Here is a 19,874-nt window from a genome sequence, read left to right as displayed (position 1 = left end):
TAATAGAGCATTAAAAATATTTCTAGAGAGGTATTAAAAATTAGAGCACTTTATGACCCTTTAATTTCTAGTAATGTTTGTCTGCTTTTGAGAATAAAATATAATACAGTTTCCTCAAGTATCATGAACTCAGCAAAGTAGAGACCTGGTTCATTACTCTTTAGGTCAAGAACCAGTTGTCTAAACATAGCTATTCCAGTGCTAGTGACTAAGAATGTCAGAAGACTAGAGGGTTTTATGCAGAAACAATAATGTTAATAGGCTCATGGGACTTGGTTGGGGATACACTTCTGGGATCTCTGTTTATTTCAAAAGGAAGATAATATATGACCACAGGAGCATACTGCTGCCATAGCTGGCAGCACCACTGGGAAAATGTGAAATGTATGTGTAATTTTTCTCTTGGGTAGAACAGCTGATCATTTTACTATCACCAAAGTATCATAAGATCCCAAAGGAGATAGACTTGTTAAAGTAACATAACTTTGCATAAAATAAAGTTAGACAAAATAAATCTAACAAAATAAGTGGAATCAGAATTGTTGTGTGGTGCATTCCACACTGCTTAGCTTCTAATAAATTATTTACTGATTTTAGTTGTACTTTATTTTTCTTCTCTGTGTTCATGTATCTCTTTATCCTGTTAAAAGTTTTCTAACTTTTCTGACATTCTTAATGCTTATACTTTTTATGTCTTTCTATAAAATATAAGTCATTCATTTTAGACTAAATTCCAAAGCCTGCATTTGATCTTGAGTAATAGTTGGGCATGAAATAGCTAGATTATATGGTAGATATTTAACACTTTGGCAAGAATAGAGTGGAATGAAATATTTGAGTATTATAAGGAAAAAAACAGTCTAAATTCTACATGTAGTGACATTATCCTTCAAAAAGAGAGAAATATTTTCTCAGGTGTGCAGAAACAGAGAATCAATAGGTAATAAACTGACACTGCAAGAATTACTTTAAAAAGTTTCTCAGAGGAATGAAAAATGATATTATCAGAAATTTAGATCCACATTAAAAAAGCATCAGAAATGGGATAATGAAGCTAAAAGATACTTTATTTTTAATTGATGTAATAGATATCAATTTATTCAAAGAAATAGTTGTAAGAATTTATTTTATGATTATATGGATAAGTGAATGATTAACAGCAATGTTGTAAAACATAGGAAAGAGAAATTGGGAGTTGGGAATACTCTAATGTAAGTTACCTTCTGTACCCATAATGTGGCATGTTGTTCAGTCGCTAAGTCATGTCCGACTCTTTTTCAACCCCGTAGACTATAGCCTGCCAGGTTCCCCCATCCATGGGATTTCCTAGGCAAGAATACTGGCGTGAGTTGCCATTTCCTTCTCCAGGGGATCTTCCAGACCCAGGGACTGAACCTGCATCTCCTGCACAGTAGGCAGATTCTCTACTGCTGTGCCACCAGGGAAGCACATAAAATGATATATTATTGTTTAAAAGTGAACTTGGATTAGGCACTCGCTAAACAAAAATGAAAAATAAGTAAAATTGATATGCAAGCAGATAAAAAGGAATCATCTAATGCGCTCAATTAAAACTAGGAAAGAGGTAAAAAGAGAGGAAGAAGGGAACACAACCAAGAAAGAAGAGAAAAGTAGAACAAGTATAACTTAGAGAAAACAACATCAAGCATGGCTGATGTTAATCCAATTAAGTCAAAGGTCACTTTAGGTGTGAAACATCTGAATATCAAAAGTAATAGGGATAATTTGTCAGAGTGGATTTTAAAAACATAATTATATATTGTCTACATGATACCACTTTAAAGGCACAGGTTAAAAGTTAAAGAAAAACATTGTATGAACACTGATAAAAAGAAATCTGAATTAAATATATTGTTTTCAGACAAAACTGATTTTAGAACAATGAAAACTATCATGAATGAAGTAGAACATGACATCGTAAAAAGAAAGGGGGAGCAATTTTTACCCAAAATTAGTATTCAGGGCTTTTGTGGTTATTCGTGGACATGCTCAGAGAGGGAGAAAATTGAGTCTCCTGATGTAAATACATGTCCCTGATGTAACACTCTCCTTTCTTGGTTCAGCTCTCATACTGTAATCTTCATGATCTATTTTGTGCCATCATTTAAACATTTTTGTACTTTTGATGATAAATTTGCTGCTTGAAATGCTTCCAAACATAGTGCTGTCCAGTATAACAGCAAGAAGGCTGGGATGTACCTTACAGACAAAATGTGTGTGTTACACAAGCTTTCTTCAAGAGTGATTTATACTGCTGTTGTGAGTTCAAAGTCAATGAATCCACAATAGAGTACATCCAGGAAAAGAAAAAGAAAATACCTGCATCCATATATGAGGACCCTACAGAAAGTGCTATAATAATATCTGTAGTGCATCATGAAGCTTGGAGAAAATGGGATAGCAGCTAAATTTGTGGATTCATGAGATGACAGCTGACACAAATTTCATAGTGGACATCATTGCTGAGTGATTGAAAGCCAAATAAATTAACGGTCAAGATTTCAGGCTTTGAAAAATGTTATCCCTTTTTAGCTAATGCTAGCTGATTGAGTGTTTCAAAATGGCTTTTTGGCATGGTAAATTTTAAATGTTAGACAGTAGTTTTTATATATGAGGAAGCAGAGGAAGATTTTTTTAAATTAATTTTTCTTAATTGAAGGATAATTGCTTTACAGAATTTTGCTGTTTTCTGTCACACCTCAACATGAATCAGCCTTGCTGCTGCTGCTGCTGCTACTAAGTCGCTTCAGTCGTGTCTGACTCTGTGAGACCCCACAGACGGCAGCCCACCAGGCTCCGCTGTCCCTGGGATTCTCCAGACATGAACACTGAAGTGGATTGCCATTTCCTTCTCCAACGTGTGAAAGTAAAAGGTGAAAGTGAAGTCGCTCAGTCTTAGGTACACACATATCCCCTACGTTTTGAACCTCCCTCCCATCTCCCCCGCCATCCCACCCTTCTAGGTTGATACAGAGCCCCTGTTTGAGTTTCCTGAGCCATACAGCAAATTCCTGTTGGCTATCTATTTTACACATGGTAATGTAAGTTTCCATACATCTCACCCCCTCCTCCCTTCTCTCTATGTCCATAAGTCTCTTCTCTATGTCTGTTTCTCCATTGCTGCCCGTAAATAAATTCTTCAGTACCATTTTTCTAGATTCCGTATATATTCATTAGAATATGATATTTATCTTTCACTTTCTGATTTCACTCTGTTTAATAGGTTCTGCATTCATGCACCCCATTAGAACTGACTCAGATGTGTTCCTTTTTATGTCTGAGTAATATTCCACTGTGTATACGTACCACACTTCTTTATCCATTCATCTGTCGATGGACATCTAGGTTGCTTCTGTGTTCTAGCTACTGTAAATAGTGCTGCAATGAACAATGGGATACACGTATATTTTTGAATTTTGGTTTCCTCAGGGTATATGCCTAGGAGTGGGATTGCTGTGTCATATGGTAGTTTTATTCCTAGCTTTTTTGGGAATCTCCATACTGTCTTTCATAGTGGCTGTATTGATTTATATTCCCACCAACAGTGCAAGAGCCTTCCCTTTTCTCCACAACTTCTCCAGCATTTATTGTTTGTAGACTTTTTGATGATGGCCATTCTGACCGGTGTGAGGTGATATCTTGTTGTAGTTTTGATTTCTATTTCGCTAATAATGAGTGATGTTGAGCGTGTTTTCATGTGTTTGTTGGGCATCTATACGTCTTCTTTGGAGAAATGTCTGTTTAGGTCTTTTTCCCACTTTTTATTTATTTATTTATTTATTTATTTTATGTAATTAATTTATTTTTTATTGGAGGCAAATTATTTTACAATATTATATTGGTTGGTTTTGCCATACATTGATATGAATTTGCCCCGGGTTTACATAAGTTCCCCCGCCTGAACCCCCCTCCCACCTCCCTCCTCCCTTTATCCTCCCTCTGGGTCATCCCCGCATGCCAGCCCCGAGCATCCTATAACATGCATTGACCCTGAACTAGTGATTCGCTTCACATATGACAACATACATGTTTCAATGCCATTCTCCCATTCTCCAACATAAATCATAGCAGGATCCTCCATGACCCACCTCCCAGAATATTGGAAATAAAAGCAAAAATAAACAAATGGGACCTAATTAAAATCAAAAGCTTCTGCACAGCAAAGGAAACTATAAGTAAGGTGAAAAGACAGCCTTCAGAATGGGAGAAAATAATAGCAAATGAAGCAACTGATAAAGGATTAATCTCCAAATTATACAAGCAGCTCCTGCAGCTCAATTCCAGAAAAATAAATGACCCAATCAAAAAATGGGCCAAAGAACTAAACAGACATTTCTCCAAAGAAGACATACAGATGGCTAACAAACACATGAAAAAATGCTCAACATCCCTCATAATCAGAGAGATGCAAATCAAAACCACAATGAGATACCATTTCACACCAGTCAGAATGGCTGCTATCCAAAAGTCTACATGCAATAAATGCTGGAGAGGATGTGGAGAGAAAGGAACCCTCTTACACTGTTGGTGGGAATGCAAACTAGTACAGCCACTATGGAGAACAGTGTGGAGATTCCTCAAAAAATTGGAAATAGAACTGCCATATGATCCAGCAATCGCACTCCTGGGCATACACACCAAGGAAACCAGAATTGAAAGAGACACGTGTACTCCAATGTTCATTGCAGCACTGTTTATAATAGCCAGGACATGGAAGCAACCTAGATGTCCATCTGCAGACGAATGGATAAGAAAGGTTTGGTACATATACACAATGGAGTATTATTCAGCCATTAAAAAGAATACATTTGAATCAGTTCTAATGAGGTGGATGAAACTGGAGCCTATTATACAGAGTGAAGTAAGCCAGAAAGAAAAACACCAATACAGTATACTAACACATATGTATGGAATTTAGAAAGATGCAAATGATTTGGGAGAATGGCATTTTTCCCACTTTTTGATGGACTTGTTTGTTTTTCTGGTATTGAGGTGTATGAGCTGCTTGTATATTTTGGAAATTAATTTTTTTGTCAGTTGTTTCATTTGCTATTATTTTCTCCCATTCTGAGGGTTGTCTTTTCACCTTGCATATTATAGTTTCCATTGTTGTGTAAAAGCTTTTAAGTATAATCCAGTCCCACTTGTTTGTATTTCCCTACTCTAGGAGATGAGTCATAAAGGATCTTGCTTTGATTTATATCATCTACTTATGTTTTCCTCTAAGAGTTTTATAGTTTCCTGGTCTTACATTTAGGTCTTTAATCCATTTAGAGTTTATTTTTGAGTATGGTGTTAGGAAGTGTTCTGACTCATTCGTTTACATTCAGCTGTCCAGTTTCCCCAGCACCATTTATTGAAGAGGATTTCTTTGTCCCATTGTATATTCTTGCCTCCTTTGTTAAAAATAATTTACCCATAAATACATGGGTTTATTTCTGTGTTTTCTATCTTATTCCATTGGTCTATATTTCTGTTTTTGTGCCAGTACCATATCGTCTTGACGACTGTAGCTTGTAGTATAATCTGAAGTCAGGAAGGTTGGTTCCTCCAGCTCCATTCTTTTTTCTCAGAACTTTTTGACTATTCAGGGACTTTTGTGTTTCCATATAAATTGTGAATTTTTTTTTTGTTCTAGTTCTGTGAAAAATACCATTGGTAATTTGATAGGGATAGCATTGAATCCAGAGAAGGCAATGGCAAGCCACTCCAGTACTCTTGCCTAGAAAATCCCATGGATGGAGGAGCCTGGTAGGCTGCAGTCCATGGGGTCACTAAGGGTCGGACACAACTGAGCGACTTCACTTTCAGTTTTCACTTTTACACATTGGAGAAGGAAATGGCAGCCCACTCCAGTGTTCTCGCCTGGAGAATCCCAGGGACGGGGGAGCCGCGGTGGGCTTCTGTCTATGGGGTCACACAGACACGACTGAAGTGACTTAGCAGCAGCAGCGTTGAATCTGTAGATTGCATTTGGTAGTATATTGATTCTTCCAACTCAGGAACATGGAATATCTCTCCATCTGTTTATTTTGTCTTCGATTTCTTTCATTAGTATCTTATAATTTTCTGTGTACAGTTCTTTTGTCTTCTTAGGTAAGTTTATTCCTAGATATTTAATTCTTTATGTTGCAATGGTGAATGGGATTGATTCCATAATTTCTCTTTCTGGTTTTTCATTGTTAGTATATGGAAATGCAAGTGATTTCTGTGTATTGATTTTATATCCTGCAACTTTGCTAAATTCACTGATTATCTCTTGTACGTTTCTGATACTGTTTTTAGGGTTTTGTATGTGCAGTATCATGTCATCTGCAAACAGTGAGAGTTGAATTTCTTCCTTTCTGATCTGGATTTCTCTTATTTCTTTCTTTATATTTCTATTCTGATTGCTGTAGCTAGGACTTCCAGAACTATGTTGAATGATAGTTGTGAAAGTGGACCCCTTTGTCTTGTTCCTGATCTTAGGGGGAATGCTTTCAGTTTTTCACCATTGACAATAAAGTTTGTTGTAGGCTTATGATATATGGCCTTTACTATGTTGAAGTATGTTCCTTCTATGCCCATTTTTTGAAGAGTTTTAACCATAATGGGTGCTGAATTTTGTTAAATGCTTTTGTTGAATCTATTGAGATTATCATATAGTTTTTACCTTTCAATTTGTTAATATGGTGTGTCACATTGATTGATTTGCATATGCTGAAGTAGCCTTAGTTAGTTAGTTCAGTTGCTCAATCGTGTCTGACTCTTTGCGACCCCATGAATCACAGCACGCCAGGCCTCCCTGTCCATTACCAACTCCCGGAGTTCACACAAACTCATGTCCATCGAGTCGGTGATGCCATCCAGCCATTTCATTCTCTGTCATCCCCTTCTCTTCCCACCCCCAATCCCTCCCAGCATCACAGTCTTTTCCAGTGAGTCAACTTGTCGCATGAGGTGGCCAAAGTATTGGAGTTTCAGCTTTAGCATCAGTCCTTCCTTACATCCCTGATATAAACTCAACTTGATCATGGTGTATGAGCTTTTTGATGTGTTGCTGAATTCTGTTTGCTAAAATTTTGTTGAGGATTTTTGTATCTATGTTCATCAGTGATATTGGCCTATAGTTGTCTTTTTGTGTGTTGTCTTTTTTTTCTTTTGGCATCAGATGATGGTTGCTTCGTAGAATGAGTTTGGAAGTATTCTTTTCTCTGCCATTTTTTGAAAGAGTTTTAGAAGGATAGACATTAGCTCTTCTCTAAATATTTGATAGAATTCTCCTGTGAATCCATTTGGTCTTGGACTTTTGTTTTTTTGGGAGATTTTTGATCACAGCATCAATTTCAGTGCTTGTAACTGAGTTGTTCATGATTTCTATTTCTTCTTGGTTCAGTCTTGGAAGATTGAATTTTTCTAAGAATCTGTCCATTTCTTCCAGGTTATCTATTTTTATTGCCATATAGTTTTTCATAACAATCTCTTGTACTCCATTGTATTTCTGCATTATCTGTTGTAACCTCTCCCTTTTCATTTCTAATTTTGTTGATTTGATTCTTCTCTCTTTTTTCCTTGATGAGTCTGGTTAAAGGTTTGTCAATTTTGTTTATCTTCTCCAAGAACCAGCCTCTAGTTTTATTTATCTTTACTATTGTTTCTTTTATTTCTTTTTCACTTATTTCTGCTCGGATTTTTATGATCTTTTTTCTACTAATTCTGGGGTTTTTTAGTTCTTTTTCCAGTTGTTTTAGGTGTAAAGGTAGGTTGTCTATTTGATGCTTTTCTTGTTTCTTGAGGCAGGATTGTATTGCTATAAACTTCTCTCTTAGGACTGCTTTTGCTTTATCCCATAGGTTTTGAGTTGCTGTGTTTTCATTGTTATTTGTTTCTAGAATTATTTTATTTCCCTTTTGATTTCTTCAGTAAGCTGTTGAATATTTAGAAACCTGTTGTTTAATACCCATGTGTTTGTTTTACTTGCAGCTTTTTTCTTGAAATTAATAACTAGTCTCAGAGTGTTGTGATCAGAGAAGATGCTTGGTACAATTTCCATTGTTTTTAATTCATTGAGGCTTGATTTGTGATCCAGATGTGGTCTATCCTGGAGAATGTTCCATGTGTACTTGAGAAGAAGGTGTATTCTTCTGCATTTGGATGGAATGCCCTGAAGATATCAAAGAGATCCACCTCATCTAGTGGGTCATTTAAGATTTGTGTTTCCTTATTAATTTTCTGTTTTGATGATCTGTCCATTGGTATCAGTGGGGTGTTAAAGTCTCCTACTATTATTGTGTTATTGTCAACTTCTCCTTTTATGTCTGTTAGTGTTTGTCTTATGTATTGAGGTGCTCCTATGTTGGATGCATAGATATTTACAATTGCTATGCCTTCCTCTTTGGATTGATCCCTTTATCATTATGCAGTGTCCTTCCTTATCTCTTGTAATATTCTTTAAGTTCTATTTTATCTGTTATGAAGATCACTACTCCAGCTTTCTTTTGCTTCCCATTTGCATGGAATATATTTTTCCATCCTCTCACTTTCCATCTATATGTATCTTTAGGTCTGAAGTAGGTTTCTTGTAGACAGCATATTTATGGGTTTGGTTTTGTATCCTTTCAGCCAGTCTGTGTCTTTTGGTTGGAGCATTTAGTTCATTTATGTTTAAAGTAATTATTGATATATATGTCCCTATTGCCATTTTCTTAATTATTTGGGTTGATTTTGTAGATCTTTTTTTCTTCTCTTGTATTTCCTGACTACATATTCTCTTTAACGTTTGTAAAGTTGGTTTGGTGGTACTGAAATTTCTTAACTTTTGCTTATCTGAAATGTTTTTTATTTCTCCATCAAATTTGAATGAGACCCTTGCTGGGAACAGTAATCTTGGTTGTAGATTTTTTCCCTTTCAGTTCTTAAAATATATCCTGCAATTCCCTTCTGGCCTGCAGAGTTTCTGTTGAAAGATCAGTTGTTAAGCATATGGGGTTTCCCTTATATTTTACTTGTTGCTTATCTCTTGCTACTTTTAATATTCTTTTATTTTATGTTTGGTCTTTGCTAGTTTGATTAGTATGTGTCTTGGTGTGTTTCTCCTTGGATTTATGCTGTATGGGACTCTTTGTGCCTCTTGGACTTGATTGGCTATTTCCTTTTCCATGTTGGGGAAATTTTCAACTCTAATCACTTCAAAATTTTTCCCATACCCTTTCTTTCTCTCTTCCTCTTCTGGGACCCCTATAATTAGAATGTTGGTGCATTTGATATTGTCCCAGAGGTCTCTGAGACTGTTCTCAGTTCTTTTAAATATTTTTACTTTATTGTGCTCTTTATAATTTATTTCCACCATTTTATCTTCCAGTTCACTGATTTGTTCTGCTTCAAATATTCTGCTATTGATTCCTTCTAGAATATTTTTAATTTCAGCAGCAATGTGTTGTTTGCCTCTGTATGTTTATTTTTTAATTCTTCTGTTTTTTTTTGTTAATTGATTCTTGCATTTTCTCCATTTTGTTTTCAAGGTTTGTGATCAGCTTTACTATTATTATTCTGAATTCTTTTTCAGGCAGTTTGCCTATTTCCTCTTCATCTATTTGAACTTCTGTGTCTCTAGTTTGTTCCTTCATTTGTGTAGTATTTCTCTGCTTTGTCACTATTTATTTTTACCTTATTGTGTTTGAGGTCTTCTTTTCCCAGGCTTCAGATCAAATTCTTTCCTTGAAGAAGGTTGAATCCTTTCTTCCTTTGGTTTCTGCCCTCCTAAATTTGGTCCAGTCATTTGTGTAAGCTTCGTATAGGGTGAGACTTGTGCTGAGGTTTTTTTCGTTTTCCTCTTATGGGCAAGACTGAGTGAGGTGGTAATCCTGTCTGCTGATGCTTGGGTTTGTATTTTTGCTTTGTTTGTTGCTTAAATTAGGCCTCCTGCACAGGGTGCTACTGGTGGTTGGGTGATGCTGGGTCTTGTATTCAAGTGATTTCCTTTGTGTGAGTTCTTGCTATTTGATACTCCTTAACATTAGTTCTCTGGTAGTCTAGGGTCTTTGAATCAGTGTTCCCACTCCAATGGCTCAGGGCTTGAGCTTATTGATGTATGATGCAGGTAGTTCCTCAGGTCACAGCTTCATAGAAGACAGATATGGGATTTGAATCCTATCCAGTTTCATAGAAAACCCAGTGCCTATCTTCATAAAGCACATTGTAGAACTCTTGTGGAACCCTTGACCTCAACAATCTTCTTGGCATCCCTTACAGGCCACTCCTCAGAGCTCTCACTGGAACTGCCAACATGCACTGTCCTCTTCCTCCAGTGCACTTTACATCCCACGACTGCTGGGCTTGAGGTGTTTTCACTCACATTGTGACCTGGGTTAAATGCACGGAGAGGAGGCCACTGGGCCTCCAAATGCTGAAAGTAAACTTGGAGTCGAGGTATTGGTCGTTGTGGGGGACACAGGGCTCTGAAACGTGCTCCCTCAGAAGTCAGGAAGATATTTTTAAAATATCTGCTGCTGCTGCTGCTGCTAAGTCACTTCAGTTGTGTCCGACTCTGTGTGACCCCATAGACAGAAGCCCACCAGGCTCCCCATCCCTGGGATTCTCCAGGCAAGAACACTGGAGTGGGTTGCCATTTCCTTCTCCAATGTGTGAAAGTGAAAAGTGAAAGTGAAGTTGCTCAGTCATGTCCGACCCTTAGCGACCTCATGGACTGCAGCCTACTGGGCTCCTCCACCCATGGGATTTTCTAGGCAAGAGCACTGGAGTGGCTTGCCATTGCCTTCACTGAAAATATCTGCTAAGTGTTATATAGGGAAAGAGTTTTGTGCATGAACTAGTTTTCAGTGCTTATGAGACTGGCTTGTTATATAGAGTAATGGGCAAGTGAATTTATATAACATAACAGTAGTTCTGTTATGCTATTATATGCACAAAGCTGTCAAAAGCAAAACCTGCAAAGATGCTGTGACCAGGGCTTGTAGAAACCTACACTTGTATTTCCCCTAGAAATAATATTACTGTGGTCACCAGTTCAGTGTATCTGGCAACTTTATAGAACATAACTACCATGAATAATGAGAATTAGCTGTATAAATGTGGACTCAAGGTTTTCAGTATAAGTTCAGTTCAGTTCAGTTCAGTTGCTCAGTCATGTAGGACACTTTGTGACCCCATGAATCACAGCACACCAGGCCTCCCTGTCCATCACCAACACCCGGAGTTCACTCAAACTCAGGTCCATCAAGTTGGTGATGCCACCCAGCATTCTCATTCTCTGTCGACCCCTTCTCCTCCCACCACCAATCCCTCCCAGCATCAGAGTCTTTTCTAGTGAGTCAACTCGTCGCATGAGGTGGCCAACGTATTGCAGTTTCAGCTTTAGCATCAGTCCTTCCAATGAACACCCAGGATTGATCTCCTTTAGAATGGACTGGTTGGATCTCCTTGCAGTCCAAGGGAGTCCCAAGAGTCTTCTCCAGCAACACAATTTAAAAGCATCAATCCTTCGGTGATCAGCTTTCTTCACAGTCCAACTCTCACATCCATACATGACCACGGGAAAAACCATAGCCTTGATAGAAGGACTTTTGTTGGCAAAGTAATGTCTCTGCTTTTTAATATGCTATCTAGGTTGGTCATAACTTTCCTTCCAAGGAGTAAGCATCTTTTAATTTCCCGGCTGCAATCAGCATCCGCAGTGATTTTGGAGGCCAAAAAAATAAAGTCTGACACTGTTTCCCCATCTATTTCCCATGAAGTGATGGGACCAGATGCCATGATCTTAGTTTTCTGAATGTTGAGCTTCAAGCCAAAATTTTCACTCTCCTCTTTCACTTTCATCAAGAGGCTTTTGAGTTCCTCTTCACTTTCTGCCATAAGGGTAGTGTCATCTGCATATATGAGGTTGTTGACATTTCTCCCGGCAATCTTCATCTACTCTGCATATAAGTTAAATAAGCAGGGTGACAATATACAACCTTGACGTACTCCTTTTCCTATTTGGAACCAGTCTGTTGTTCCATGAACAGTTCTAACTGTTGCTTCCTGACCTGAGTATAGATTTCTCAGGAGGCAGGTCAGGTGATCTGATATTCCCATCTCTTTCAGAATTTTCCACAGTTTATTGTGATCCACACAGTCAAAAGCTTTGGCATAGTCAATGAAGCAAAAATAGATGATTTTTTGGAACTTTCTTGCTTTCTCCATGATCCAGCGGATGTTGGCAATTTGATCTCTGGCTTCTCTGCCTTTTCTAAAACCTGTTTGAACATCTGGAAATTCACAGTTCACATATTGCTGAGGCCTGGCTTGGAGAATTATGAGCATGACTTTACTAGCATGTGAGATGAGTGCAATTGTGCAGTAGTTTGAGCATTCTTGGCATTCCTTTCTTTGGAATTGGAATGAAGACCGACCTTTTCCAGTCCTGTGGCCACTGCTGAATTTTCCAAATTTGCTGGCATATTGAGTGCAGCACTTTCACAGCATCATCTTTCAGGATTTGAAATAGCTCAACTGGAATTCCATCACCTCCACTAGCTTTGTTCGTAGTGATGCTTTCTAAGGCCCACTTGACTTCACATTCCAAGATATCTGCCTCCAGGTGAGTGTTCACGCCATCGTGATTATCTTGGTCATGAAGATCTTTTTTGTACAGTTCTTCTGTGTATTCTTGCCACCTCTTCTTAATATCTTCTGCTTCTGTTAGGACCATACCATTTCTGTCCTTTATCGATCCCATCTTTGCATGAAATGTTCCCTTGGTATCTCTAATTTACTTGAAAATATCTCTTGTTTTTCCTATTCTGTTGTTTTCCTCTATTTCTTTGCATTGATCTCTGAAGAAGGCTTTCTTATCTCTCCTTGCTATTCTTTGGAACTCTGCATTCAGATGCTTATAACTTTCCTTTTCTCCTTTGCTTTTCGCTTCTCTTCTTTTCACAGCTATTTGTAAGGCCTCCTCAGACAGCCATTTTGCTTTTTTGCATTTCTTTTCCATGGGGATGGTCTTGGTCCTTGTCTCCTGTACAATGTCCCGAACCTCTGTCTATAGTTCATCAGGCACTCTATCTATCAGATCCAGTCCCTTAAACTTATTTCTCACTTCCACTGTATAATCATAAGGGATTTGATTGAGGTCATATCTGAATGGTCTAGTGGTTTTCCCTACTTTCTTCAATTTCAGTCTGAATTTGGCAATAAGGAGTTCATGATCTGAGCCACAGTCAGCTCCTGGTCTTGTTTTTGCTAACTGTATAGAGCTTCTCCATCTTTGGCTGCAAAGAATATAATCAATCTGATTTCGGTGTTGACCATCTGGTGATGTCCATGTGTAGAGTCTTCTTCTGTGTTGTTGAAAGAAGGTGTTTGCTATGACCAGGGCGTTCTCTTGGCAATACTCTATTAGCCTTTGCCCTGCTTCATTCCTGCTCCAAGGCCAAATTTGCCAGTTACTCCATGTGTTTCTTGATTTCCTACTTTTGCATTCCAGTCCCTTATAATGAAAAGGACATCTTTTTTGGGTGTTAGTTCTAAAAGGTTTTGTAGGTCTTCATAGAACCGTTCAACTTCAGCTTCTTCAGTGTTACTGGTTGGGGCATAGGCTTGGATTACTGTAATACTGAATGGTTTGCCTTGGAAACGAACAGAAATTATTCTGTCTTTTTAAAGATTGCATCCAAGTACTGATTTTGGACTCTTTTGTTGACCATGATGGCTACTCCATTTCTTCTAAAGGGTTCCTGCCCACAGTAGTATATATAAAGGTCATCTGAGTTAAATTTACCCATTCCAGTCCATTTTAGTTCACTGATTCCTAGAATGTCGACGTTCACTCTTGCCAAGTCCTCTTTGACCACTTCCAATTTGCCTTGATTCATGGACCTAACATTCCAGGTTCCTATGCAATATTGCTCTTTACAGCATTGGACCTTGCTTCTATCACCAGTCACATCCACAACTGGTTATTGGTTTTTCTTTGGCTCCATCCCTTCATTCTTTCTGGAGTTATTTCTTCAGTGATCTCCAGCAGCATACTGGGCACCTACTGACTTGGGAATTCCTCATTCAGTATCCTATCATTTTGCCTTTTGATACTGTTCATGGGGTTCTCAAGGCAAGTATACTGAAGTGGTTTGCCATTCCCTTCTCCAGTGGACCACTTTCTGTCAGACCTTTCCACCATGACCCGCCCGTCTTGGGTGGCCCCACATGGCATGGCTTCGTTTCATTGAGTTAGACAGGGCTGTGGTCCATGTGATCATATCGACTAGTTTTCTGTGATTATGATTTCAGTGTATCTGCCCTCTGATGCCCCCTCGAAATACCTACCATCTTATTTGGGTTTCTCTTACCTTGGTCGTGGGATATCTCTTCACAGCTGCTCCAGTAAAGCACAGCTGCTTCACCTTATCTTGGACGAGGGGTATCTCCTCAAGGCCGCCCCTCCTGACCTTGAAGGTGGAGTAGCTCCTCTCGGCCCTCTTGCGCCCTGGCAGCCACCGCCTCTTGGATGTGGGGTAGCTCCTCTCGGCCGCTGCCTTTGACCTCCGGCGTGGGGTAGCTCCTCTCAGCCACTGCCCTGACCTCGGGCGTAGGGTAGCTCTTCTCGGCCACGCTTCTGCTTGTGGTCCGTTGCACCAGAGCCGGCGTCTCGCGTCTGCACTGCAGGAGCAGGCATCTCGGTATAAGTAGGTAGATTTAATACCTAGCTAATGCCCCTGATTACTCCTTGGAAGGAAAGTTATGACTAACCTTGATAGTATATTAGAAAGCAGAGACATTACTTTGCCAACAAAGGTCCGTCTAGTCAAGGCTATGGTTTTTCCTGTAGTCATGTATGGATGTGAGAGTTGGACTGTGAAGAAAGCTGATCGCCGAAGAATTGATGCTTTTGAACTGTGATGCTGGAGAAGACTCTTGAGAGTCCCTTATACTGCAAGGAGATCCAACCAGTCCATTCTAAAGGAGATCAATCCTGGGTGTTCATTGGAAGGACTGATGCTAAAGCTGAAACTGCAATACTTTGGCCACCTCATGCGACGAGTTGACTCACTGGAAAAGACTCTGATGTTGGGAAAGGTTGGCGGCGGGAGGAGAAGGGGACGACAGAGAATGAGATGGCTGGATGGCATCACCGACTCTGTGGACATGAGTTTGAGTGAACTCTGGGAGTTGGTGATGGACAGGGAGGCCTGGTGTGCTGTGATTCATGGGGTCGTGGAGAGTCGGATACGACTGAGAGACTGAACTGAACTGAACTGAATGCCCCTGAAAGAACCAATAGGAGCACTGATTATCCAGTATAAATGACCTATCTAGAATGCAAATTTCAGCTTCTAAATAGTGATCTGTATGAAAAAGAGCCATAACTTCTTGGGAAAATGGATGATTCCAGGGCCAGGTTAGTGAAAGTACATTGAATACACTGTTGTACCAAAAACCAAAGAAGTGCTCCAAGAATAATGAACATAAGTCAAAAACATGCCAAAACCTGATTACGGTGCCCCCATTAGCCAAATCTGGAACGTTATAAAATCAACATTAAGTTGAACAATAAAAAAGATGATAGCGAATATTCTTTCCCCTAAAATACTCATTAAATGCCAAAAGAAAATATGTAACACTATAGAGACAAACCGTGGCCAACCCCACCTGACAAGATAATCATCCACAATGGGGCAAATTCATAACAGGCATAACCTGAAACAGATGCATGGGAAGGAAAGAGACTGACAACCATAGCATTCCTGCATAATTGGAATCTAACCTTGAGGACCCATCAAACAAACCCCACTGAGGGACATTCTACATAATACATGACCTGTGATGTTCAAGTTTGTGTCATATAAAACAAGACAAGTTTGAGGATGTATCAGAGAAGAGACTAAAATAACAGAACTATTAATACTAATACATACACATAATTCTGAACCAGATTTTTAAAAATACAAGTTACATTAATGGTACAATTGGAGAAAGTTGCATTGGGTTTTACAAATTCAATGATCGTAATGTGTCGGTGTTAATTTCATGATTTGATGGTTGTATTATTGTCATGTAGGAGACTGTCATTATTTGTAGAAAACACATGCTAAAGAATTTGAGGATCGTGAGACATCAGATAAGAAGCTTACTCTAAATGAATCAGGAAAACTGTTATGTGTGTTATATTTAAAACTTTTAAACAGGAAAAGATTTACTGAATTGTCTCAGAGAAATAAATTGAATAAAAGTTATCTAAAATTTCGTATACAGCACTTGACAATAATTATACACATATGAAGATGAGAAAATACATTAAGTATTCTGTAGATAAGTGCATGATGAACTAAGTATAATTAACCATAATTGAATGTTTCAGCAATATGTGTATGTGCTCAGTCTCATCTGATTTTTGCAACCCCATGAACTGTAACCTGCCAGGTTCCTCTGTTTAAGGAATTTTCCAGGCAAGAATACCAGAGTAGGTTGCCATTTCCTCCTCTGGGGGTCTTCTCCACCCAGGAATCAAATCCATGTCCCCTGCATTGCAGGTGTATTCTTACCACTAGCACGACCTGTGAAGTCCAAATGTGTGTCATTATTATAGCATATTTTCAAAAAATTTTAATATATTGTTCTTTTTATTATGCCTGTCAAAAAGGAGACATATTTTGCTATAGTTCAGAAGAGAGAACGATCAACGTAAAAAATGAAGAAATTTAGAGGAAAACAATAAATCAGTTCAGTTGCTCAGTCATGTCAAACTCTTTGCGACCTCATTAACTGCAGCATGCCAGGCTCCCTATCTATCACCAACTCCTGGAGCTTACTCAAACTTATGTCCATTGAGTCGGTGATGCTGTTCAACCATCTCATCCTTTGTTTTCCCTTTCTACTCCTGCCTTCAATCTTTCCCAGCATTAGGGTCTTTTCCATTGAGTCAATTCTTTGCATCAGGTGGCCAGATTATTGGAGCATCAGTTTCAGCATCAGTCCTTCCGATGAATATTCAGGACCAATTTCCTTTAGAATTGACTGGTTGGATCTCTGTCCAGTCCAAGGGACTCTCAAGAGTCTTCTCTAACAACACAATTCAAAAGCATCAATTCTTTGGTGCCAATCCTTCTTTATAGTCCAACTTACACATCCGTACATGACTTCTGAAAAAACCATAGCTTTGACTAGATGGACCTTTGTTGGCAAAGTAATGTCTCTGCTTTTTAATATGCTGTCTAAGTTGGTCATAGTTTTTCTTCCAATGAGCAGGAGTCTTTTCATTTCATGGCTGCAGTCATCATCTGCAGTGATTTTGGAGCCCAAGAAAATTATATCTCTCACTGTTTCCATTGTTTCCCCACCTATTTGCCAAGAAATGATGTGACTGCATGCCATGATCTTCTGCCATGAATGTTGAGTTTTAAGCCAGGTTTTTCACTCTCTTTTGCTTTCATCAAGAAGCTCTTTAGTTCTTCCTTGCTTTCTGCCATAAGGGTGGTGTCACTTGCATATCTGAGGTTATTGCTATTTCTCCTGGCAATCTTGATTCCAACTTGTGTGTCATCCAGCCCTGAGTTTTTCATGATGTACTCTGCATGTAGTTTAAATAAGCAGGTTGACAATATTCAGCCTTGATATACTTCTTTCCCAATTTGGAACCAGTCTGTTGTTCCATGTCCAGTTCTAACTATTGCTTCCTGACCTGCATGCAGATTTCTCAGGAGGCAGGTAAGATGGTCTGGTATTTCTATCTCTTTAACAATAAAGCAATAAATAATAAATAAGCAATAAATGATGAATAAATAAATAAATAATAAAGCAATAAATAAGCCTTACTAAAACATATTTCTTATTTCAGAGTAAAAATGAGTCAAGAAAAATGCTTCAGAATGCTGAGATTCTATTTTCCCATTGAATGTTCATGTTTTGCCTTCTCCTTTTGAGTAAGTGTTGAATTTTCAGTCCATTCAATTATGTTCCTGTCGACTCTGTGGACATGAGTTTGAGTGAAGTCCGGGAGTTGGTGATGGACAGGGAGGCCTGGCATGCTGTGATTCATGGGGTCGTGGAGAGTCGGACACGACTCAGCAACTGAACTGAACTGAAGATTAGAAAAGAGTTGTGGACTCCCTGGAAAATGCAGTTATTCGTCTATTCCTCACATTTCCAGGGAACTACTAGTTTCTAAGTGACCACACAGAATCTCTCACTTGCATCATTCACCCGAGGGAACACTGGTATCCCAGGAGCATAGGTTCACTGGCCTCACACAATCAGTCCTCTTCTTTCCTTCCTCATAAATGTGAACACTCTGATTGCCTGGGTCAAGGACTTGGGATGGAGAGAGTGTGCCGAGGCTTCTCAGGAGCAGTAGAGCAAGACAGCACTGTGTTCTCAATAACTGCAGTCACTGTCACCTGGCTTGTGTGCTGCCAGTCTCTCAGAAAGACTGAAAGGGAATGAAGTTTATGACTTACTCTGCCTAAAATCATCAGGATCTTGATTATCTTCTCTAACTTCTGAGACTAATGCCAAGGAGGTTCCTATGAAGTCATCTTGTGCTGTAATTTCTAATACAGAGTTGACACTCCCTGGGATTCTGCAATCAAATTTCCCTGGATGATAATCCAAGAAGCTGTGTTATATCTGACTTTTCTCATGGGCAGCAGCCAGTTTAAACAAAGCTGTGAATAAATATTTATTTTAACTTGGAAATCATTTTTCAAATATTCATGTCTACTTCTTCTGCTTCCAATATCAACTCTTCGATATTCATTCTCACGGGGTTCCCTGGCCTAGAACAACACTATCCCTGGTTTTCAATTCCCTTTACTTTGATCTATGCTGTGGTTTTCCTGGGAAACTGCCTGGTGCTGCATGTGGTTCATACTGAGCCAAGCCTGCATGAGCCCATGTTCTACTTCCTGGCCATGCTGGCCCTCACTGACCTGTTCATGGGGTTGTCCACAGTATACACGGTGCTGGGGACTATATGGGGGCTCAGCCAGGAGATTGGTCTAGATGCCTGCATTTCCCAGACCTATTTTGTTCATGGACTATCTTTCATGGAGTCTGGAGTCCTTCTTGCCATGGCTTTTGATCGCTTTATAGCAATTTGCAGTCCTCTGAGATATACATCCATTCTGACTAATAGCAGGATCATTTACTTCATGGTGACCATTTTAACAAGAAGCTCTTTGTCTATTCTTCCTGTCATTATCCGTTTGAAGTTCTTTCCTTACTGCAGACCCCACATTCTCTCTCATTCTTTCTGCCTGCACCAGGATCTACTCCGGCTGGCCTGCTCTGATATTCGCTTCAATAGCTTCTATGCCCTGGCTTTGGTGATATGTACCTTGTTGTTGGATGCTGTCCTTATTCTCATCTCCTATGTTTTCATCTTGCATACAGTGCTGGCAATTGCATCTCGAAAAGAGAGGCTCAAGGCTCTGGAGACCTGTGTCTCCCACCTCTGTGCAGTCCTGGTTTTCTACATTCCCATCATTGGTCTCACTATGGTACACCGCTTTGGAAAGCATCTCTCACCTTTGGTTCATGTCCTAATGGGCAACATCTATATTCTCTTTCCTCCCATGATGAATCCAATAATCTATAGTGTAAAGACCCAACAGATTCGAAGCAGGATGAAGAAGTGGTTTTCTCTGAAACTGTAGTGCAACTCTTTGTTTTTATTAGTAAGAATACTATAATGTAAACACAATATGCTAGTTCCCATTTGTGCAACCATTTACATGTTGAGTACTATTTTCTATAACTTTTTGTTCTCTTATGAGGGCTTGAATATAAAGAACTTACATGTCTTGCTAATCATAAAGGTAAGAATTGAGTTTTTCTGATCCACATTCCAGGATAGGCTTCTGAAATTTGCTGTAGAATAA

At 39.0% G+C, this 19,874-nt stretch overlaps 1 protein-coding gene across 1 annotated transcript; it reads left to right on the top strand.

The window, feature by feature from the left end:
- Positions 1-18,707: 18,707 nt before the first annotated feature.
- LOC129553941 (olfactory receptor 51V1-like) lies at positions 18,708-19,649 on the top strand. The gene has a single exon (XM_055422613.2). The coding sequence runs from the start codon at positions 18,708-18,710 to the stop codon at positions 19,647-19,649; it is 942 nt and encodes a 313-aa protein (XP_055278588.2).
- Positions 19,650-19,874: the final 225 nt, after the last annotated feature.

Source organism: Moschus berezovskii, chromosome 14 (assembly GCF_049115385.1).
Source record: "Moschus berezovskii isolate FMDL1 chromosome 14, NW_MosBer_1.0, whole genome shotgun sequence".
NCBI lineage: Eukaryota > Metazoa > Chordata > Mammalia > Artiodactyla > Moschidae > Moschus > Moschus berezovskii.
The sequence above is the reverse complement of the archived record's forward strand: the minus strand, read 5'-3'. Positions and strand labels throughout refer to the sequence as shown.

Excerpts from the sequence above, each read along its gene's own strand:
- LOC129553941 (XM_055422613.2), top strand. The coding sequence starts at position 18,708 with ATGTCTACTTCTTCTGCTTCCAATATCAACTCTTCGATATTCATTCTC.